This window comes from Bos mutus, chromosome 16 (genome assembly GCF_027580195.1).
Source record: "Bos mutus isolate GX-2022 chromosome 16, NWIPB_WYAK_1.1, whole genome shotgun sequence".
NCBI lineage: Eukaryota > Metazoa > Chordata > Mammalia > Artiodactyla > Bovidae > Bos > Bos mutus.
In genome coordinates, this window is record NC_091632.1 from 56547726 (window position 1) to 56568618 (window position 20893).

At 48.0% G+C, this 20893-nt stretch overlaps 1 protein-coding gene across 1 annotated transcript in view; it reads right to left on the bottom strand.

Moving 5' to 3' along the window:
* Nucleotides 1-19317, bottom strand: part of STUM (stum, mechanosensory transduction mediator homolog) — a 65815-nt gene extending 46498 nt beyond the window's left edge. The window contains exon 1 of the mRNA XM_070385403.1: nucleotides 18890-19317. Within this exon, the coding sequence (XP_070241504.1) occupies nucleotides 18890-19088 (199 nt within the window). The 5' untranslated portion in view covers nucleotides 19089-19317. The remainder of the gene's footprint in view (nucleotides 1-18889) is intronic.
* Between the last annotated feature and the right edge of the window lie 1576 nt (nucleotides 19318-20893).

Sequence of the window (20893 nt, forward strand, 5' to 3'; positions counted from 1 at the left end):
GTGCAAAAATCTCCACAAAAAATCATGTTTATGGAAATTATATCGCCATGGCAACTGTAAAGGTCTCACAAGTATTTTTAAAATAGCAAATTAACAAAACCCACTCATAAAAATCTAAAATCTGTTCCTTGATGGGCATTAGTGAACACACAGATTCTAACAAATACCAAACGTGTTTTGTGACATGATGGCCGAATGTCTGTAAAAAGTGCTCCTGATCTTGGATTAACTGGGGACAGATCTGTGAGATCTGTGAGAGCAAAGTTTGATTTTTCTAATAAGAGGTTGCACCTTGGATACATTCTGGAAAATAACACCAAGATCTTCTGGTGCAGAAAAATATGGGTAACAGATCTGAATTGCTGAAATACTAATTTCTTACTTTCTATTTTCACATCACTGATATTATTACCTTCCCCACTCTGCAAGACTATTCCATTTTTAACTCATAGGTTTTTAACAGTTGCATAAGCTTCTGCCGCTGTGATTTAGCCTGGCTGAATCTCTATTATAAAACCTGCTTCTCAAAAGTCTGCACACAAATCACAGAGGAGGAGGGGATAAAAAAACCAGATTCAGAGGTATCCAACCAAAACCTTTTTTCTTTTTAAAAATGTAATTGGTATGGCTATCAAAGGGGATCCTTTTAAGCAGATGATGCACTAATTTTTGGAGTCTTTTGTAAAGACTTAAAACGCAATAGGCGTATTTTGATGACTCTTCTCATAACAAGGAATCGTTGAGGGTTTTAACAACTCAAACAGTGGAGGTTCTTTTTGAGAGTGGAGGAAGAACAATCAAACCATGTACCTGACAACTTCTTTCTTTAGTTGGTCTCATCCTCCAAAGTGTGGTGGAGGGGAGCAGGGATAGACAAAGGAAATTGTGAGGTGAGGGGGGTGGGCAAAAGCAAAATGATGTGTCTTCCAGAGCAGAACACACAGCAGAACACACATTTGCTCTCCGTGAAGCCTAGAGTGGAGAAGGGAATCACTACCCACTCCAGTATCCTGGCCTGGAGAATTCCACGGACAGAGGAACTTGGAGGGCTACCATCCATGGGGTCACAAAAAGTCGGACACGACTGAACGACTTTCACAGGACAGTGAGGTAAAATAGCTGTTACAACAGCCTGGCCTGACGCTGCAACTTCCAAAGTGATCATAAAGACGGAGAAATAGCAAAAAGTTGCTTGTGAATGGGAGCTAGTTCTTAAAAGGCGGACGGTATTCAGACTCACATCAGGAAAAGAGGGAGAGAGAGAGAGCGGGCCGAGTGGCCAACAGGCTCCAGTGTGAAGGAGGGCGGTGGCTCTCGAGGCAGCGATGATGCTTCCAGCAATCAGAGTCTGCGACGGGGACCGAGGGTGGGGAGGGGTGGGAGGTGGGGGTGAGGGGAAGGTAGAACCCTGGCTTCTGCCACTGGGGAAGGAGGGGCAGCCCAGAGATCTCTGAGCCAGGGCCCGCGACTGTCCAGGAGGGAGCTGGGGCTGGTGTCTGTTGAAATCCCATAAAGGAAAACACAGAAGGAAGATTCCTGGCCCTGGGGTGGGGGTGGGGGGGTGCCGCTCAGCACGGTGTCAGCACCCCCTCCCTGGCCCCCCCCCTCCCCCGGCACTCTCAGGAATGTGGCATCTCACGAGCACGAGAGCCATTTGGAAGCTGGACGCCCACTCTTTTCTGGCTTCGTGTACTGGCTGTTCCAGAGCTTCCAGGAGGAAGACTGTGTTAGAAACCAACTTCTTAGCAAAACTGGGCTGTGGGGGGAGCGGGGTGTGGACAGAGGCGGTAGTGGTGCCAAGCTGGTGGTTCAGGTTCCACAGCCCAGGTGGGGGTCTCTGTGCCAGTCGGGGTCAGTGACTATTGACAGAGGTCTGGGCAGGACCAGGAGGACCACCAGGGAGAGTGAAATGCTGACGTTTTGCAACAGAAGGAGCAGGAAGGGCGGTGTTGTCTGAGTCTGGAGAGAGCTGGGTGCAGGAAGAGGGAGTACTGGCCTGAAGCTGCAGTCACAGCCAAGCCAGAAGGAGCTGGAAGGGCCAACACCCAACCTCTCTCTTCCTTTCCTCTGACCTCTGCCAGTGCCTCCCATTGGCCGACACACCTGGAGCAGGTGAGGTCACATGGAGCTCAGCCTCCAGGCCAGGGATGGGTGGAGAATGGATGGTGGGTGGGGGAAGAGGAGGGGTAGCCTCCCCTCCTGCCCACCTCAGCAAGGGCAAGCCTCACTCAGGCCCTCAGAGCATGAAAGCAGGAGATGAGCCAGGTGGCAGGAGTGAGAGGAGCCAGACAAGCTGCTGGAACAGAGCCCCCATTCACTTCCTGACTGATAGGGACATGGTCGTGGGAGCTTGATCTTATTTCATTAACTATCTCAGCACAAACAAGGAGGCAAGAACAATAATCACTTTCCTTTGGATGAGTACAAAGTGGGGCCCATGGTGGTGGTGGGGAGGGTGGGGTGTGGGTGGGTGAAGACCACTGGGCCAAGGGTGCTGTTACACAGGTCTGGAACCAGAAGCCAGGATTTGGGATCGCAGCCTGGCAGGGGCCATGCTCCTTCCCAGCTCATTATCAGTCAGCAGGTGTGGCTGGGCTCCTGCTCCATGCTGTGGGCTGGGCCACACTCCAGGGGACACAAGAGAGGAGTAGTTGAGGAGACAAGACTAACCCATGTGATAGATTTCTTGGTGTTCAATTGCTAAGTCATGTCTGACTCCGTGACCCCATGGACTGCAGCATGCCAGGCTCCTCTGTCTTCCACTGTCTCTCAGAGTTTGCTCAAATTCATGTCCATTGAGTCGGTGATGCTATCTAACATCTCACCCTCTGCACCCCTTTCTCTTTTGCCTTCAATATTTCCCACCATCAGGGTCTTTTCCAGTGAGTCGGTTCTTCACATCAGGCGGCCAAATATTGGAGCTTCAGCTTCAGCATCAGTCCTTCCAATGAATATTCAGGGTTGACTTTCTTTAGGATTGACTGGTTGGATGTCCTTGCAGTCCAAGGAACTCTCAAGAGTCTTTTCCAACACCACAGTTTGAAAGCATGAATTCTTCAGTACTCAGCCTTCTTTACAGTCCATCTCTTACATCTATACGTGACTATTGGAAAAACCATAGCTTTGACTATGTCGGCATGTGATAGATTAAAAAACCCAAAGCTTGAGTGACGGGTAGGCCAGGAAGTCCAAAAGAGTAAATAAATTCTCGATTTTAATGCATATTCTACCCGTCAACCCTATCCTCTCCCTCCAGTCTGTGTTCACCATCTCCAGACTTACAGTAAGAACCACGTGCATCTCCCCCACAGTTGGTGGTAGTGCCAATGCCCTGATGCCTAGGGGTGGTGGGTGAGGGACTCCATGCAGACTATGAAATGATGGGACGCAAACAGCATTGGGGAGATGTAACTACTCACTCCTTCCTTCCTGGGTCTACCTTTAAGGAGCGCATGAGTCTACCTCCAAGTCCTTACATCCTGGCACAGGGAAGACCAGCTCTCAGTCCTCAGGGGAGCCCACACAGGAACACTGATGGTACCTTGTGGGAGGTTCTGCATTAAGCTCAGAGGAGAAGCCAGCAGGGAAAATAAAACGCACAGCCATCCCATCCAAGTGTGGGCCCAAGCAATCAGGGATCTTGCCAAGGTCATGGCTTTTCTTTGCTTTCCTTTACCCCAAATCGATTCCCAAGCCCCAGGGTTAGACACCTCTCCTCGGAATGGACTCAGAGTCCAGCCACAGGCACTGAGGGCCCAGACCTTGGAAACCTGGCCATGCCCAACCTGGGAGTTTTGGCATATCAGCCACTTGTCCCCCTCTCTGCCTCGAACCACAGAACCCCAGCTATAGGACCTAAGATGGTTATGTTTATTTTTCTCCTCTCTGAGTCAGGCCACGGCGCGATCCCTGGAAAGATTCCACTTCTAGGTTCAATCCATATGACCTCTCAGAGCAGCTCAGGCCGAAGGGCGAAGGGCGGCTCTCCCATGCCCTCCCAGCATGGTACAATCATTGATTGTTGGCTTGAGGCTGGTTTCTTTGAGGCCCACAAGTGATTCTTGAACTTCACTCTGAGATGTCAAAAAGAGGAATTACCAATACCAGAAAGACTTCTCCAAAATAGCTCTGCAGCACTGGGACCTACTCCAGCTCTGGCTGAAGCATTCAGATGCCTGATGGGCCCCCAGGGAAGGCTGGGAAGGCAGCCGGGTCAGTCTCAATCAGCCACTGCAGGGCAGGCCAGTTATGTGCACTGCCCACTGGCTCCAGCCTCCCCAGAAACTCACTTCATTATAATCTAGCCTGTATTTTTTGATAGATATGTTGATGGAGCAGAGAAATGGTTCACACTTCCAAATGGCTGCAGTAAGCTTCTGCACCACCTTGGGGTTTTAATGTTTGGCATTCCTGAGAAAATCCCTCTTGGGCGTCTGGGCCCTGCAAGCCAATGCCACCTTATACCATGACTTTTTTTCCCCATGGCCCCAGGTGGTCCCTGACTGAGGTAGAGCTGGTAGACCTCAAGTGATAGGAAAGCACTTACATTGGGTGTAGCCACTTGGATTTAGGTGCAGTTGGGAAGGCAATGGCACCCCACTCCAGTACTCTTGCCTGGAAAATCCCATGGACAGAGGAGCCTGGTAGGCTGCTGTCCATGGGGTTGCTAGGAGTCGGACAGGACTGAGCAGCTTCACTTTGACTTTTCACTTTCATGCATTGGAGAAGGAAATGGCAACCCACTCCAGTGTTCTTGCTTGGAGAATCCCAGGGACGGGGGAGCCTGCTGGGCTGCCGTCTATGGGGCTGGACACAGAGTGGGACACAACTGAAGCGACTTAGCAGCAGCAGGTATACCTAAACTATGAGTTCAGAATTTTTGACTTTTAACCATATAATTTTTAACTTCTGATTTTAAAATACTTTCAAACCTAACAGAAAAGTTTCAAGAATAATACAGAAAAATCCTGTCTACCCTTTACCCAGATTGCCAGTTTTTTAACAGTGGACTAGATTTGTTTTGTCCTTCTCTCTATCTTTACATATTATTATCTTTTATTCTGAACCATTTGTAAACAGGCTGCATACATCATGGTTTTTTATTCCTTAATACTTCAGTGTGTTTCCAAAGACAAAATATTCTCTTACATTTCCACAGCACTGTTACCCATTTTAGGAAACACAATATGGATACAATGTTTTTTTCTAATCTACAGTCCACATTCCAATTTTGTCAACTGTCCCACTAATGTCCTTATTGGTATTCTTTTTCCCTCCAGTACAGAATCCAATACCCTTAAGATTATACTTTATATTTAATGATCATGCTTTTTTGTATCCTTTAATTTTCACAATGATGATATTGTGATGATACCACATGACAGGTATTTTGTAGACTGTCCCTCAATTTGGGGCTTATCTGATATTTCCTCATGAATAGATTCAGATTATACACCCCTGGTTAGAATACCACAAAAGTAATGTTGCGTCCCTCTCAAGATATCACGTCCAGAGGCATGCAATGTCTGTCTGTCCATCCTTGATGATGCTAATTTTTTAAACAGCTTTATTGAGATATAAGTCACATACTGTGGCGTTCACCCATTTAATCATGCAATGGCTTTCAGCATATTCAGGTGGTGCCACCATCACCACTGATCAATTTTAGAATGTTTTCATCACTCCCAAAAGAAACTCTATGCTCATTACCAATTATTCCCCCTGACCTCCCAACCGTATCACTCTCCCCCACAACTATCTCCTGTCTCTACGGATTGGCCTATTCTGGACATACCATACAAATGGAATCACATAGTGTATGGTCCTTGGTGACTGGCTTCTTTCTTCTAGCAGGTTTTCAAGGTCTAGGTAATGTTATTTTGTTCACCCAGCCAAGAGGCTGTCTGGTTTCTCCACTGTATGATTCTTCCCCTTGCAATTAAGAAGCATTCTGTGGAGAAACACTTTAAGATCATGCAGATATCCTGCTTCTCATCAAAATATCCCCCTAGATTTAATTTGATGGCTATTGCCCAAACAAATCTTTATTAAAATGGTTTACTAAGATTGATTTGCCTCCACTGCTCCCCCCTCCATCCCCACCTACACTTAGCTGTTGTTGGCTGTCGACCTGGCTATTCCCAGTCCCACGGTGGCTGTCCTCAATGAATCCGCCACAGAGCAAGCCCTCTGGCCCACAGATGGGGAGGCCAACATCCTGCCTCTGCCCCACATCCCTCTCCTGAGGAGCTGAAACACCAAGGACCCTCAAGAGACACCCTTGCTGTGGCACAGCCCTGCTCTAGTGCCGTCTCAGACCTGGGAACGGAATCCCTTCCTTCTGAGTCAGGAAGGCTAAGAACTGACATGAACGCTGTGTCCCTCGGCTGAGGGACACACTTACTAGGGTAAGGGAGTAAGGATGTGCTCTTGACCCCACCTTCACAACCAGAAGTCAGCTGCACACACACCTCCCCCCCGACAAGTGCCTACTGGACCCTGCCAGGTGCTGTGGGAGGTGGAAGGTGATGTAGCATGGCCCCACCCTTCAAGGAGATGATTCCAGTACAAAGATTAAGACAACAGAAGAACAGAATTAAATGAAAACAAGAGAAATGTCCTAAATGGCCTGACAGTCCCAGGAGGGTGCTCCACATGGGAATGGTCAAAAAGGGGTTGGAAGAGCAGGGCCTTGGAGATGGGCCTGGGAGGTGGGCAGGATTTAGACCTGATGGTGCAGGAGGATGCTCCAGGCAGGGGTCCAGAGGGGCACCATAAAACCATGTGCTTCAGTTCGACTAAATTAAAGGGAGGGAAAGAAGAAGCGAAGTTTGTTGAATCCTGGTGGGTCCAATGTGGAATGTGAGCTTAGTCCATGGACAATAGAGAGCTATTGCAGGTTTCAGAGAAGCAGAAAGAAATCAGCAGAGCTGAGCTATGGGCAGAGATGGGCTTATTCTGCTAACATGGAAATTCTATTAAAACCATAGGAGCACTGAGCTGTAGCCCAGAAGACCCACGTCCATCTGAGGTGCTATGGGCGTGGCTTTCTGCCGCCTGGCCGAAGGGTGACTCTCAGGCCTATGCAATATCCACGACCAGGGCCACGCGTCCCCAGGGAGAGGGGACATTTCCACCTCGGAAATGGCCCACGTTTCAGCTTATACCACCAGTGCCGTGTTTTTGTGTTTTCACTGAGAAAGTTTTCCTTCTTGCTGAGATGTTTCTTTTTAAAACAAAACAGAAAATAAAACATGACAACCTCCCAAACAATGTTTGTTCCGGAAGCCTCCAGGTGGCTCGCATCTCACCCATCTGGGCCTCGCCTTCTGAGACGCAGATCCCTGACTAGCAGAACTTGGAGGCAGTCGTGACCAAAAGGTGCCCCAACAATCTCCCTTCCTCAGAAGCACCTGCCTGAAGGTGTTCCTGTCACAGGAAGCTCCCGAGGTTCTGAACAGAAAGTGGCCAAATGCTGAGGCTGGAAGGCAGGGCAGGAAGAGGAGCAAGAGGCTCTGGATTTGCTAAACACCACCGAGCTGCGCATTCTGAAAGTGATATTTATGGTATGTAGCTAGATCTCAGTAGAGCTTACGAGGGGGAAGGCTGGGGCCGTGAGAAGAAGGGACTCTGGGTGATGGGACTGGATGTGGTCACTGATGAGTCACGTGGTGTCCCCTGCAGCCCTCATCAAGTCTATATAATACCTGCACAGTCGTTTAACTTAACAAATAAGTAATTAACCCTCTAGTACAGGGCTTCCCAGGTGGTACAGCGTAAAGAGTTTGTCTGCCAATGCAGGAGACTCTGGAGACGTGTATTCGATCCCTGGGTTGAGATCTCCTAGAGAAGGAAATGGCAACCCACTCTAGTATTCTTGCCTGGAAAATTCCATAGACAAAGGAGTCTGGCAGGTTATAGTCCATGGGGTTGCAAAGAGTTGGACACAACTGAACAAGCGTGTGAGCACGTGCGTGCATGTACACACACACACACACACAAGTTCGAGGCACCAGGGTGGAAGGTCTGGGGCTAGGAAAGTGATGTGAGGTTGTGGGGAAGAGCCTCAGGTCCTGGAGGAGGCCTGTTCTCTGTAAAATGAAGTCGTCAGATGGCCCTAAAGCTTCCTGACCCTGGGAAAGGTGGACCATTTTCTTTATTGAAGTTTCAGGACAAGTGACAGGCTCTTCTCTGCAAGCACCAAATCATTCTTGGCTTCAGGGTTAAACTTCTCAGTGAAGATCAAAGCCTACAGAAGGCCTGGCCATGGACCCTACACATTCCAGGTTCTAGGACAGCCCTGGTCTCATGTTATTTTATTCTTTTCAAGAAAAATGACTTATTCAATGAACTTAAGACCTTTCATAAAATAAACGCATATAAGTATCCATCCACAGATGAATGGATGAAGATGTGGTATATATATAGGAAGGGATATTACTCAGCCACAAGAAAATAATGAAATATGCCATTTGCAGCAACAGGGATGGACCTAGAGATTATTATACTAAGCGAAGTAGGTAAGAAAGAGGACAACAAATACCATATGATATCACTAATATGTGGAATCTAAAATACAACACAAATAAACGTATCTATCAGACATATCCACCAGATGGAGAACTGACTTGTGGTTTCCTGGGGGCTGTGCAGAGGCTTGGGAGTTTGGAGTTAGCAGTTACAAACTATTAAATATAGGATGGATAAACAGCAAGGCCCTACTGTGTAGCACAGAGAACTATATTCAATATCTTCTGATAAACCATAATGGAAAAGAATGTGAAAAAAGAATATATATATATATATATATACACACACACACTTGAATCATTTTGCTGTACATCAGAAATTAACACAACATTGTAAATCAATTATACTTCAATAAAATTAATTTAAAAAATGAAATTCTGTCATTTTCAACAGTGTGGACTGACCTGAAGGTTATTACGCTTAGTGAAACGTCAAAGATAAATACTGTATGATTATCACTTATATGTGGAATCTAAAAAAAGGAATGAATGAACGTAACAAAACAGAAACACAGAGGGAACAAACTAGTGGTTATTAGTGGAGAGAGGGAAAGGGAGAGGGGCAAGACAGGGGCAGGGGATTAAGAGATACAAACTGCTATGTATAAAATAAGCTACAAGGAGGTATTGTACAGCACAGGGAATACAGCTAACACTTTGTAATGATTTTAAATGGAGTATGATCTATAAATACACTGAATCACTATTTTGTACACCTGAAACTAATATAATATTATAAATCTGCTATACTTCAATAAAAATACACTCTCCCAAGGCCAAGCCCACCTTTTGCCCAGGTGATGGCGTTTCAAGGCTACAAACCACCAGTATGGCCTCCAAGATGAATGAATGGTTTCCTTGGACTCGTGAGCTGGGAAGTTCAAACACAAACCTAAGAACTGCCTAACTTTTGTAGTAAGATAATGACAGGTAAAATTTAAAGGGCATTTGTGTGTGTGCCTGTGTGTGTGCACACACTTGCATGCACACTCACACACCAACCTGATGCTCCTATAGCCTCTTAGCAAACAGTAAAGTTGTCCTCAGAGACATATCCCTCGCAGAGGCCCAGGGTTTGGGGGTTGTAATGGCAGAACCTTCTCATAAATGGTAAACCAAGCCCTAGAGGCCAGGCACTCCCTCGCCTCCAGCATGTCAAGTGTGTGAGGTCCAGGCAGGGCCCAGCAGGAGGTCCCAGGTCTTGGCTCTGAGCTATGTGGCACCAGAGGCTGAAAAAACCTCCCTGTTTAGGGCTCTGCTGCCCGCCTTAATGACACTGAGAGGGAAACTCCAGGACTGATCTTGGAAACAAAGGAAATTTCATTCATGTTAACTGGGAGTGATAACCCCCTTTCTGACCGTGGAGTGCTTCGTGGTTAAACAGAACACAGTAGCCTTATGAGATGGTAGAGCAGGGGTTATTTCCATTTCACAGACGGGGAAACAGGCTCAGAGAGGAAGGGGCTCAGAACTACACACATGTGAAGAACCAGACCAAGCTCTGGGGCCTCCTAACTCCCTGGGGCTTTGTGAATCTGATGCACTAAAGATGTGACTTAGTCCAGTGCCCTCTAGGTCACCCACTGTATTCACCCTCCCCCTCGACCTGTGCATTGCAAGACCACTTACAAGCTAATGTATAAAAGTCACTGTGTCAAGTGACACCTGTTCAGCGAGTCTCCCGTGGAACATATCCTTTCATGAGTGGGGTCACAGCCTGGGCAGTGACACTGAGGAGTGACCAGGTTAGGTTCAATAACATGAATTGCATCCACGTATCTTCTGAGATGTTGCAAGAATTGGAGCTGCTGTGGGGAGCAGCCACGGTCAGCCAGCAGGTGACCCTGAGGAAGTTGGTGTCAGACTCAGTGTAGACCCAGGAGCGTGCCGAGCAGAGAACTGACGCGCTGCCTTCTACAGCACGCCCCTCCTGCTGTTGGCAGGTCTGTGCTCCAGCTGAGATGCAAAGTCAAAGGAGATGAGGTCCCTGTACACCGTATGTTTGACAGAGACAGTCCTCTTAAGGAACACAAACTCGCCAAAGAAAGGAAGTCTGGGGAGGATGGAGAAAGCCACAGTCTTAAGATCATCTGGAAGGTGTTATGGGCTGAAGAGTGTCCCCTCAGAAGTCCTACCTCCCAGTGCCTCCACACATGACTGTGTTTGGAGATAAGGTCTTTAAAGAGGCAAATAACTGAAATCGAGGCTTTTAGGATGGGCTCTAGCTCAATATGACTGGTATCCTTATAAGAAGAGAGATGTGGACACAAAGACACACAAAAGGAAAATCCTGTGAAGACGCACGGAAAAAGTAGTCACCTACAAGCCAAGGAAAGAGAATTCAGGAGAAACCAGTGCTGCTAACACCTTGATCTGTGACAATTTCTCATCTTGAAGCCACCTGGTCCATAGTATGTGTTATGGCAGCCCTAACAAACCAATACAGGCCCAGTGAGCTGGTGACATTTGAGCAAAGTAAAGGATAGGAACAAGGAATCCACACAGATGTCTGTGGAACAAGTACTCCAGCACATGCAAAAGCCTTGAGGTGAGAAGATGCTTCCAGCACAGTCAGGAAACAATGAAGAGGCCAGTGGGCTGGGGTACAGTAAGCAAGAAGGAGAGGAGATGAAATCAGAAAGACAGTGGGAGAGATGCTGTCCCCCAGCCCACAGTGGTGCTGTGTTATCCAATATGATGGCCACTGTGGCTAGTGGGCACTTGAATGGGGTTAGTCCAAACTGAGATTCAATGCCAGTGTAAAATTCACAACAGATTTTTGAGAACCTAGTACACAATAAAAGAAGCATAAAATATCTTGTCAATAATTTTTATATTGATATACATTGAATGATAAAATTTTGGATACACTCAGTTAAGTACAATATACTAATAAAGTTAATTTCACCTTTTCCTTTTTTATAACATAGGCACTAGAAAATTTTAGATTATACTTGTGGCTCATGTTGTATTTCTTTTGAAAATTTCTGGCCCAGGGTCTGGTGGGTCATCATGAGAACATGAGCTTTTACTCGAATGATATGACAGCCATTGAAGGGTTTCCAAGTGACAGGATCTGACTCACTTGGGTTTTTAAAAGGATCACTCTTATTGCCATACTGAGGACCGACTATGAACAAGGTCAGTAAAGGCAAGCAGCCCATTAAGAGGCCATTGCATTCTGGAGAAGATGGAGGATTGGGCCAGCAAGGCAGACCCAAGGTAGGCAGAAGTGATCAGATACTGACTGTATTTTGAAAATGGAGCCAAGTATTTCCTGACAGACTGGGCGTGGGGTGTGAGAAAAAGAGGAGTCAAGGATGAATCCCAGACTCTGGCCTGAGCTACTGGAAGGATGCCATTGCTAAGATGGGGAGAGATGAGGGAGTAGATTTGGGGAAGAAAATCAGAAGGCTGTTTTTGGGTAAGTTAAGTCTATGATGCCCTTTGGTTTCCAAGGAGAGATGTTGAGAAGAAATCAGTTGGATATAAGAGTCTGGAGGTCAGGGGAGAGTCTGAGCTGGAGATCTGGATCTGGGAGTCATCATCACGAGGATTTAATTTACAGCCAGGAGACTGAGCGAGAACATCAGAGGGGTGAGTGGGGGCGGAAAAGAGAACAAGATCAAAGAGAAAATCAAGATCAAGAAGATCGAGTGCCTGGGGAACTCCCAAGTTTAAAAAACTGATGAGATGAGCAAAGGAAACGGAGACGGCTTCACAAGGTATAAAGAAAACTAGGGAGTGTAGTGTTCCAGAAGCCAAGTAAAGACAGTGTTTTCAAGGAAGGAGTGAGCAATTGTGTCCAAAGCAACTGCAAAGTCTGAAGACAGAATTGACCACTGGATTCAGCAAATCTGGAGGAGACTGGCGATCCTGATAAGCACAGTTTGGGCAAGTGATGGAGGTAAAAACATGCTTAGAGTGGGCTGAAGGGGGATTGATGACAACAAATGTAGACAACCCACCCAGGGAGCCGCACCATAAAGGGGAACAGAGCAATGGGCAACAGGCAGAGGTGAGGGTAGGGTCAAGAGAGCCCATTTTAAAAAGATGAGAGACAATTTTAGCATGTATATGTGCTAAGAATGAGTCATTCAACAAAAGAAAACCGATGATATCAGAAAGAGTGGCAACTCTTCTGGTGTTTTCCTAATCTCCAGAGTATGCTTATATTGCGTTTTCTGTCTTATCAACTACAGATGTCATTTATTGACTCTTGTTATGATGCGTAAGAGCTAGCTTACTTTTATCATTCATCATTCCTTTCCACTCTTATCTCAACATGACCCCATTGTCCTGATACATTACTATCTCAGTGTCTCTGCTGATTTCCTTGGTAGCCTTTATTTCTTGGTCTATCAACTTCAGACAGCATGTCTTGATCACTTACTTCACATGAGGAGGGTATTCACACCTCTACCCTACCCTCTACAGATTAGTCAGTTGTGGTAGGTTGTGCTGGGAAATAACACTAACACAACAGCAGAAAAATCTCAGTGACTCAGATTTATTTCTCACTCGTGTGACATGTCATGCCCTGCTCCCATTGTTCTCCTTATTCTGAGAACCAGGTAGAAGAGCACATCTGAGACCTGCCGTTCTCGTGAGAGAAAGAAAAGAACGGTGGCAGAACCTCACAAAGCCTCTGAAAATGTCTGCTCAGGCCCAGCATATGTCACTTCCACTCACTCAGCTGGCCAAAGTGAGTCACATGGCCAAGCCTGATAACGTTGGGCAGGGAAGGAAATAGTCTCCTCCCACAGGAATCATGGCATTAAGTGGGTATGTGACATCATCTTTCAGTTCAGTCGCTCAGTTTGTCCGACTCTTTGCAACTCCATGGACTGCAGGCAGGCTTCCCTCTCCATCACCAATTCCCAGAGCCTACTCAAATTCATGTCCATCGAGTCGCTGATGCTGTCTAACCACCTCATCCTCTGCCATCCCCTTCTCCTCCCACCTTCAATCCCTCCCAGCATCAAGGTCTTTTCCAATGAGTCGGTTCTTTGCATCAGGTGGCCAAAGTATTGGAGTTTCAGCTTCAGCATCAGTCCTTCCAATGAATATTTAGGACTGATTTCCTTTAGGATTGACTGGTTGGATTTACTTGCAGTCCAGGGGTCTCTCAAGAGTCTTCTCCAACACGACAGTTCAAAAGCATCAATTCTTCAGTGCTCAGCTTTCTATATAGTCCAACTCTCACATCCATACATGACTACTGGAAAAACCATAGCTTTAACTAGACGGACCTTTGTTGTTAAAGTAATGTCTCTGCTTTTTAATATGCTGTCTAGGTTGGTCATAGCTTATCCATAAAGTCATAGCTTATCTTTCAGTGGATAAATGGAAATAACAATTTATTCTATCACAATTTACCTGTCAATTTCTATAAGCTGTTTTTTTTTTAATTTTATACTGCCAAGGGAAAAAAATCTTACATCCACCTTTATAGCTATTATTAAGTAGTCTTCAGTGCTTTGCCTGTGGTTGGTGTTAGAAGCTAAAAACCACTGAGATGCATTTATATCATTATGACTAAGCAAATACTCTTCACTACAGAATCAAAGAGACCCATATTGTGCACCACTATTCACAGACCGACTCTATGCACTTAAAAGAGCTTTTCTTATATTCCACCACTTGCCTAAAACCAGGTCACAGTTTGATTTGCTTCCTATTTAAGCTATACCTTTAATACAGTGTTTTTTGTTTTTCCTGAAGTTGTTACTTTTTTCTTTTTTTAAATTGTTGATAGAAGAAACATCTGCCTTCTACACACATCCCTAATATCCTCAAATTCTTTTTCATTTAGTGTTTGGAATCCTCTGTTCTTTTTGAAGCCTACTGACCTCCTGATATAACTGGATAGTTTGCTTCATTTGGAGATCTTAACACTTTTACACAGCTTTTTGTCTTTACTGCAGTTACTAATTGCCTTCTGTTTTTCTTGCTTTCTGTTTTGTATCACCACTTTAATCTCTTACAGTGTACCAATAATACTCTCTACTCTGTGGATTGTCCCTTTCTCCCAACTTCCTCAGAAACCTCATTCCTGGAGCCTTCTACCCTCCTATAGTAATGAAGACTGACTGCTCTCCAGGCCTGCTGAACAATTTTATCCTGGGTTGCTTTTCATGGCTGCTTTCAACTGGATATACTATTCCCTGGATCTCATACCTTCTTTTTTGGTTTACTCTCTTGTTTTGCTGAGATACATCCTCAAATGATTTCCTTAAAAAGACTGACTAGGATGTAAACGTTATTGGTTCTTTCACCCTTGGGACTGCCTCACTTCTATATAAAATAAAGGCCTTGGACCAGACGATCTCTAATGCCTATTCAAGGAATATAATTCTGGTTGGTCAGTGTGCATTCTATAAATAGTATCCTATATCAAGGAGAGACTTTAAATGGTTCTTGCTCTAAGGAACTTACAATCTACTTGGATAGACAAAGAATAAACTCTTGTAACAGTAATAAAAAGGTAACAATACAAAAGATGCCACAAGGCAGGGCATGATTCATCATCAACTAGAGGCTCAGACTTAAAGGAAAGAGAGAGAAGCTGAGCCAGCCTGTGATGTGCTGACCAGGGAAAGGAGATCTTAGCTGAGTGCCAAAGAGCAGGCAGTATATTAGGGGGGGATTAATTATTTATGAATATTCAACAGTAGATTAATAGCCAACATTAATCTGATGGAATAGTTAACAGCCAGTGAAAGTTCTCCTCTGTCCCACTTTCCCTGCCACAGAGTTATCAACATTTTCATTTCACCAAGTCAATCAAGATAGAAACAATTTTCAAATATGAAAGTATAGTTTTTCTCATAACAAATAGATAAACCCTTTGGCCATTTTGGGGCATAACAGTGAACTTCCACTACGTGTATAAGTAATTGTGTATACTTATAAATGCCATACCTGTTGGACTATGAAAGTGTTGGCCATGGTCTCTGTTAGCAGAGTTTCACTGAACAGGAAACTACCATCATCCATTATTCAAGTTCATTTTGTATTGTTCCAATGAGGATCCAGAATGACCATAAATCACTTCCCTTCCCATTGACTCCCCAAGAGAGGAAACATCCCTCTGATGGTATGTTACCACAACAGCCCTTCTGCTTGGACCAAGGCAGCACCAGGGAATTGTAAGGACTGGGCGTCTCCATGGTGGGTCCTGCAGACTGGATGAACCTGAAGTGCTGTCAGAGAAAAATGGTGCCTTCATTCAGCCCAGCACTGGCACTCCCATCCCATTTGCGAATGAGGAGAACACTTGCAGGTAAGGAAGTTTCCAGAAAAAAGAAGAGCTCTTTGGGCCCGTGCTGCTACCAGTTTCCAGAGAGCAGGAGTGATGTGAGGATGGCAAGTGCTTGGAGCCACATGATGGAAACTTTTAGCAGGGTCTAACCTAATACTACTCCTTCAGGGAGGCATCCTCTGAACTCCCATCCCAGCCCTGGAAGAATCAATTACTGCTCAAATACTGTTCCTGCTGCCATTATAGCAATAACAAATTTAAACAACGTTTGCATCAATTTTCCTTAACAATATATGACATCTTGACTGATTTATTCATCATCACATCCCCAGTGCCGGGCACACAGTGGGTGCTCTGTGTTTGTTGAATGAAAGAGTGAACAGATTAAAAGAAGCTTCATTTCCTCAAAGGGCAGGGCCAGACATGAATATTCAGTTTTCACAGGAGCATCAGATATGCTGGAGGACCTAGAGAAGTGGATCTGGGCTAAGGGAAAATTTTCTAAGTGCTGGGGCCATTCAAACCCCAACAGGGTCAGTTGCAGGGGGCGGGGCGGGGAGTGGGTGGCAAAAAAAAAAAAAAAGCCTGGAGATTTTGCCTGGGCTGTTTTGTTGTCCAGGATTCCACTGCAGGTCAAGGGAAGCAGAGAGGTCAATACATACTCAGAAGAAAGGTCCCAGAGGGCAGCCCCCCACCCCAATACACCAGAGATGGGACCAGGGCTCAGCTCTGCAGAGGGTCAAAGAGCAAGACGGACCCACGGTCTCCACAACACTCTCTAATGGCCAGACCCCAAGCTTTATGTAATCTCATTTTATCCTCCCAGCATCCCGGAGGGACAGGCATCCCTGACTGACAGATGAGAAATACCAGCAAGGATCAAGAACTCCCTTCAGTGTGTGTGGGGGCGTGGGGGGTTGGGGGTGGGAGGCAGGAGCCCATGCACCCAGTCAGTTGTACAATGACAGCCAATACAAAACAATAAAATGCCTGGATTTTCAGTCACTGAAAATTCAGAAGTCTATGTACCCATGGCTCACCTCAGCCTGTTTTATTACTTTTGTAGTTTGCTTTTTTTCTCTCTCTCTTTCTTTTATTCTGTCTTCTTAGAAAGGTTTCTTACAAAAATCCCATAGGATTCTGATCTAACAATAACAGCAACAAAATGTTATAAAGGGCATGGGCATGCATGCTCAGTCATGTCTGACTCTTTGTGACCCTCTGGACTATAGCTGGCCAGGGTCCTCTGTCCATGGGATTCTCTAGTCAAGAATACTGGAGCGGGTTGCCATCTCCTCCTCCAGGGTATCTTTCCAACCCAGGGATGGAACCCCATCTACTGTGCCTCCTGCATTGGTAGGTAGATTCTTTATCACCCAGCCACCTATGTAAAGACAGAAAAACTGGGGGAAGGTGGGAGGAGTTGGCAGGAGGGCAGGGGGTGTGGCAGCGGGCCTAAGGGTGAGAAAGGGACCTAGTGAAGCAGACCTAGGAGGTGCTCAGATGAACAGGGGCTGACCCAGCAGAGACTCGGTGTAGCTCTGCCCACCTGGCAAACAATGTGCGTCTTTCCTCAAAGACCATAAGATGGCATTTACTTCACCACCTTAAGAAAAGGAGAATCAAGACACATCCCTGCCGGTGATCTTCACATCCCCAGGGAGATGGACAGGCAGTGAGTTTTTCACTCCAGCAGGTGGGAATTTCTGACACAGCTACATTGGCCTCGGCTTGCCTTCTCACAGGGTCCACATGTGCAGAGAGACCTGGCCTGACGACACCTACCAGGCTGCTGAAGGCACGACAAGGGGACGCCCACCTGAAGGCCACCTAGCTTTCTGCTCAGACACATACACTTCTCCAGCAGCATCCCCCCACCTCCCCCTAGGGGGCAGAAAGATGAGCAGGAAGGGGAAAGGGAACCCGACCTGCGTGGCTGGGTGCGATCTTCCCTATCAGCACCCCAGAAGCCCCTGCAAAGCTGGTTAAGAGCCGGGCGTGAGAAAGGCCAAAGCAAAACAGAAAGCCACTTCTAGCTGACCTCTGTTCTTGGGAACTTGGAGCCTTGCAGCGGCAAGCTTTTCTCCTGGGCACAGAGGTGCCTGCCTCTCCAGTCCCACGCGGAATTGGGGCGTGGGGTGCTCTTAACTCGGAAGAAGAGCCGGTGCCAAGTTGGCAAGTTGGGAGTGAGCGGGGAGGGGATGCAGACATATTTGGGTGTGGGGTTAGGAGAGGGAGGGTCAAGAAAACTTCGCATTTCCTCTCTTTATGCCCCCACTGGGCACTCCTATCTCTGTGATGGGCCTCTGTTTTAAAATTTGGGACACAGGTGCCATCAGGGACCGTCCAGGCCGCCAAAGTCCAACACAGAATTACACCCGCGGGCACTCCACGTTCTCAGGAACGGAAGCGATGGGGGGAGTTATGGGGTCAGCTCTGGCCAAGTGCGGTTCAAACCCACAGGCATCTAAACTAATAAAATCGTCCCTTTTCCTCGGCGTCCTGCGGGGAGTGCTAGTGGAATCGCTGGCACGCCGGAAGGCGGTGGAGGAGACTCTGGCTAAAGAGCTCTCGCCCCCACACGCCCCTCACTGCGAGAACGCAGGCGGGGCTGCGGGGTGTCTTCTGTCCCAACTCATCTCCCTTTTTTCCCCAGCTCGACCGACTTCTCCAATGCCCAGGAGCTTGGTCACTGGCGGCCCCAACGCTGGTCTTGCTGGGGCCCCGCGCCCCTCGGAGGATGGAGCTCGTGGGAGGGCGCGCACGGCGGAGAGAAGAGGCAGGAGTAGCCGGGGCCGAGAGAGCCGCCCGTGGGGCTTGCCGGCAGACTCCAACATTCCCGTCAAAGTTTCCGGCTCCTCGAGGCCGGATCACCTGGCTCCCAGGTCGGAGAAGGTGAAAGGAGTGTCAGGGAGCCCTGTGCCTCCCTCCGGGCGCCCCCTCCACGCGCTTCTGCCACCTGCCAGAGGGCGCTAGGAGCGCCGGCGCGGCGCTTGCAGCCCGTGGGCGCGGCCCGAGGGTCCCTCCCTGACCCCTCCCCTGCCGTCCTCAGCTCCCGGGGCCCGGGGCGCAAGGGGTCGGGGCCGTCGCGTCTTACCCAGTCCCGGCACGAAAGTGTTGAGGAAGAGGCAGATGACGGCCACCGGGAAGGGCATGTAGGGGATGGCGGCGCGCAGAGGGCCCTTCTTCTCGCGGACTTGCACCACCACCCCGCTGGACGAGGACGCCCCCCGCTCCGCCGCAGCCACAGCCGCCGCCGCCGCCGCCGTCTCGGCGTCCTTGTGCGAAGGCTCCATGGCCGGGCGCGCTCCCCTCCCCGGGAGCCGGGCTGCCGCGGCCGGGGCTGCCGCCCAATGCACAGGGGCGGGTGGCGGGCGGCTTTCCGGGCACTGGGATCCGCGCCGAGCTCAGGCGGCCAGCGCGCTCCGGGTGCGGCGCGGCTCGCCCGGAACCCCGCACGACCGCGTCCCCACGCGCCCGGCCCTCTGCCGCGCGCTCGGCTGCGCTCCCACGCCCCCGGCGGAGGGGCGGGGAGGGCGGCGTGACACCCGCTGACAGCGCTCCGACGCCCCTCCCCGCGAGGCCCCTTCCCCGCCCTCCCTTCCACTCCCCCACATCCCCCCGCCCCCCAAATACCATTAAAATCTGGGCGGAGGGAAGCAAGTAGAAGAGGACCGCGGAGGGAGCTGGCTGTCCAGATACTGGGAGGCATGGACACACCTCTCTCGCCCCAGACAGGTGAACGGGGCGGGGACCTCCGCCGAGGACACTGTGAATTGGGCGCGTGCGTTTGGCTGGCCCGGAGGGGAAAGGCTTCGAGACTGAGTCTTCTAATCTGGAGGTTGTGTTTTAACGCTAGGGAGATGGAGGCAAGGAACGCGCCGCGCCTGCTGCCTCCTGTGCTTTAAATTCATTCTGATTTGAATGGATCTCAAGTCAGTGAAAAAGCGATTTTAGGATCGATCGAGCTGAAAGCAGGAGACCCAGCTATTCAAACAGGTCTCCATGAGGCTAGTTAAAATGGAACCCTTCCTTACACACACACACACAGACAGAAAGAGAGAGAGGGAGGGAGAGACGCGAAAACTAAAAGAAATGAGCCTGTTGCTCGAAGGGGGGATGTGGGGAACTGTCCCCGAGCAGTTCTGGGGAAAACCTGGGCTTTTTGTGAGCTGGCCTGGTGGTTAAGAAGCCAACGAAGACACAGCGCCCTCTGGTGTTGACATGCAGCAGTTGGTAGAAGCGGGATTTGGCCAGCCGTGTGCAAGCGGTTAACAGGAGGCCCCATATTTAATCAGATTTTCTGAATATCGCCGCCTTCACCTCCACACCTGGAAAAAGTGAAGGGATGCAAGCAACCGCCACTTACGTTAGGGAGGGATTCAATGCATCAGAATTATCCTGATATTCAGCAAATCGTCTGAATAATTGGAAGGATGCAAATCCACTTGCTTCCCAGCAACCCTCTTTCTCCAGGAAAAATGGTGATTGAATAATCCTCAAACAGCCCAGAGACTCTGGGGAAGGATACTAAAAAACCGTGTATTATTTTGGAGGTATCTGAATTAAATTATTTTATTTTATTTTTAAAAAATATTTATTTGGCTGGGGCAGGTCTTAGTTGCAGTGGGGCGGGGTAGGGGGCGTGAGGGGTTGGGGCCGGGCGGGGAGGGCTGGTCGACTGGGAGTGGATCTTAGGTTGTGGAATATGGACTCTAGTTCTCTGACCAGGGAGGGAACTCGGGCCCCCTGCATTGGGAAGGAGGAGTGTTAGCCACTGGACCACCACCAGGGAAGTCCCTGAATAGAATAATTTTAAAAGCAGATGGTCAGCAGGGGATAGTGGTGATACTAGTGAGCACATACTAGTAACTAGTTAGGCCTGGCAATCATAAGTAAACAAAACTGAAATACTTGTTCTGTCTGACCACTAACTACCTGTATGACTCAAAAGAACTCATCAAGCTTTTTATGGGCTTGAGTTACTGTGATTCAAATCAATATTCAGTTTAATATGCATTTATCAGGGGTCTAATATGACTTGGATTCTGGAGAGAGGTAAAACCCAGACCCTGACTTCAAGGGTCTAATAGATGAACTG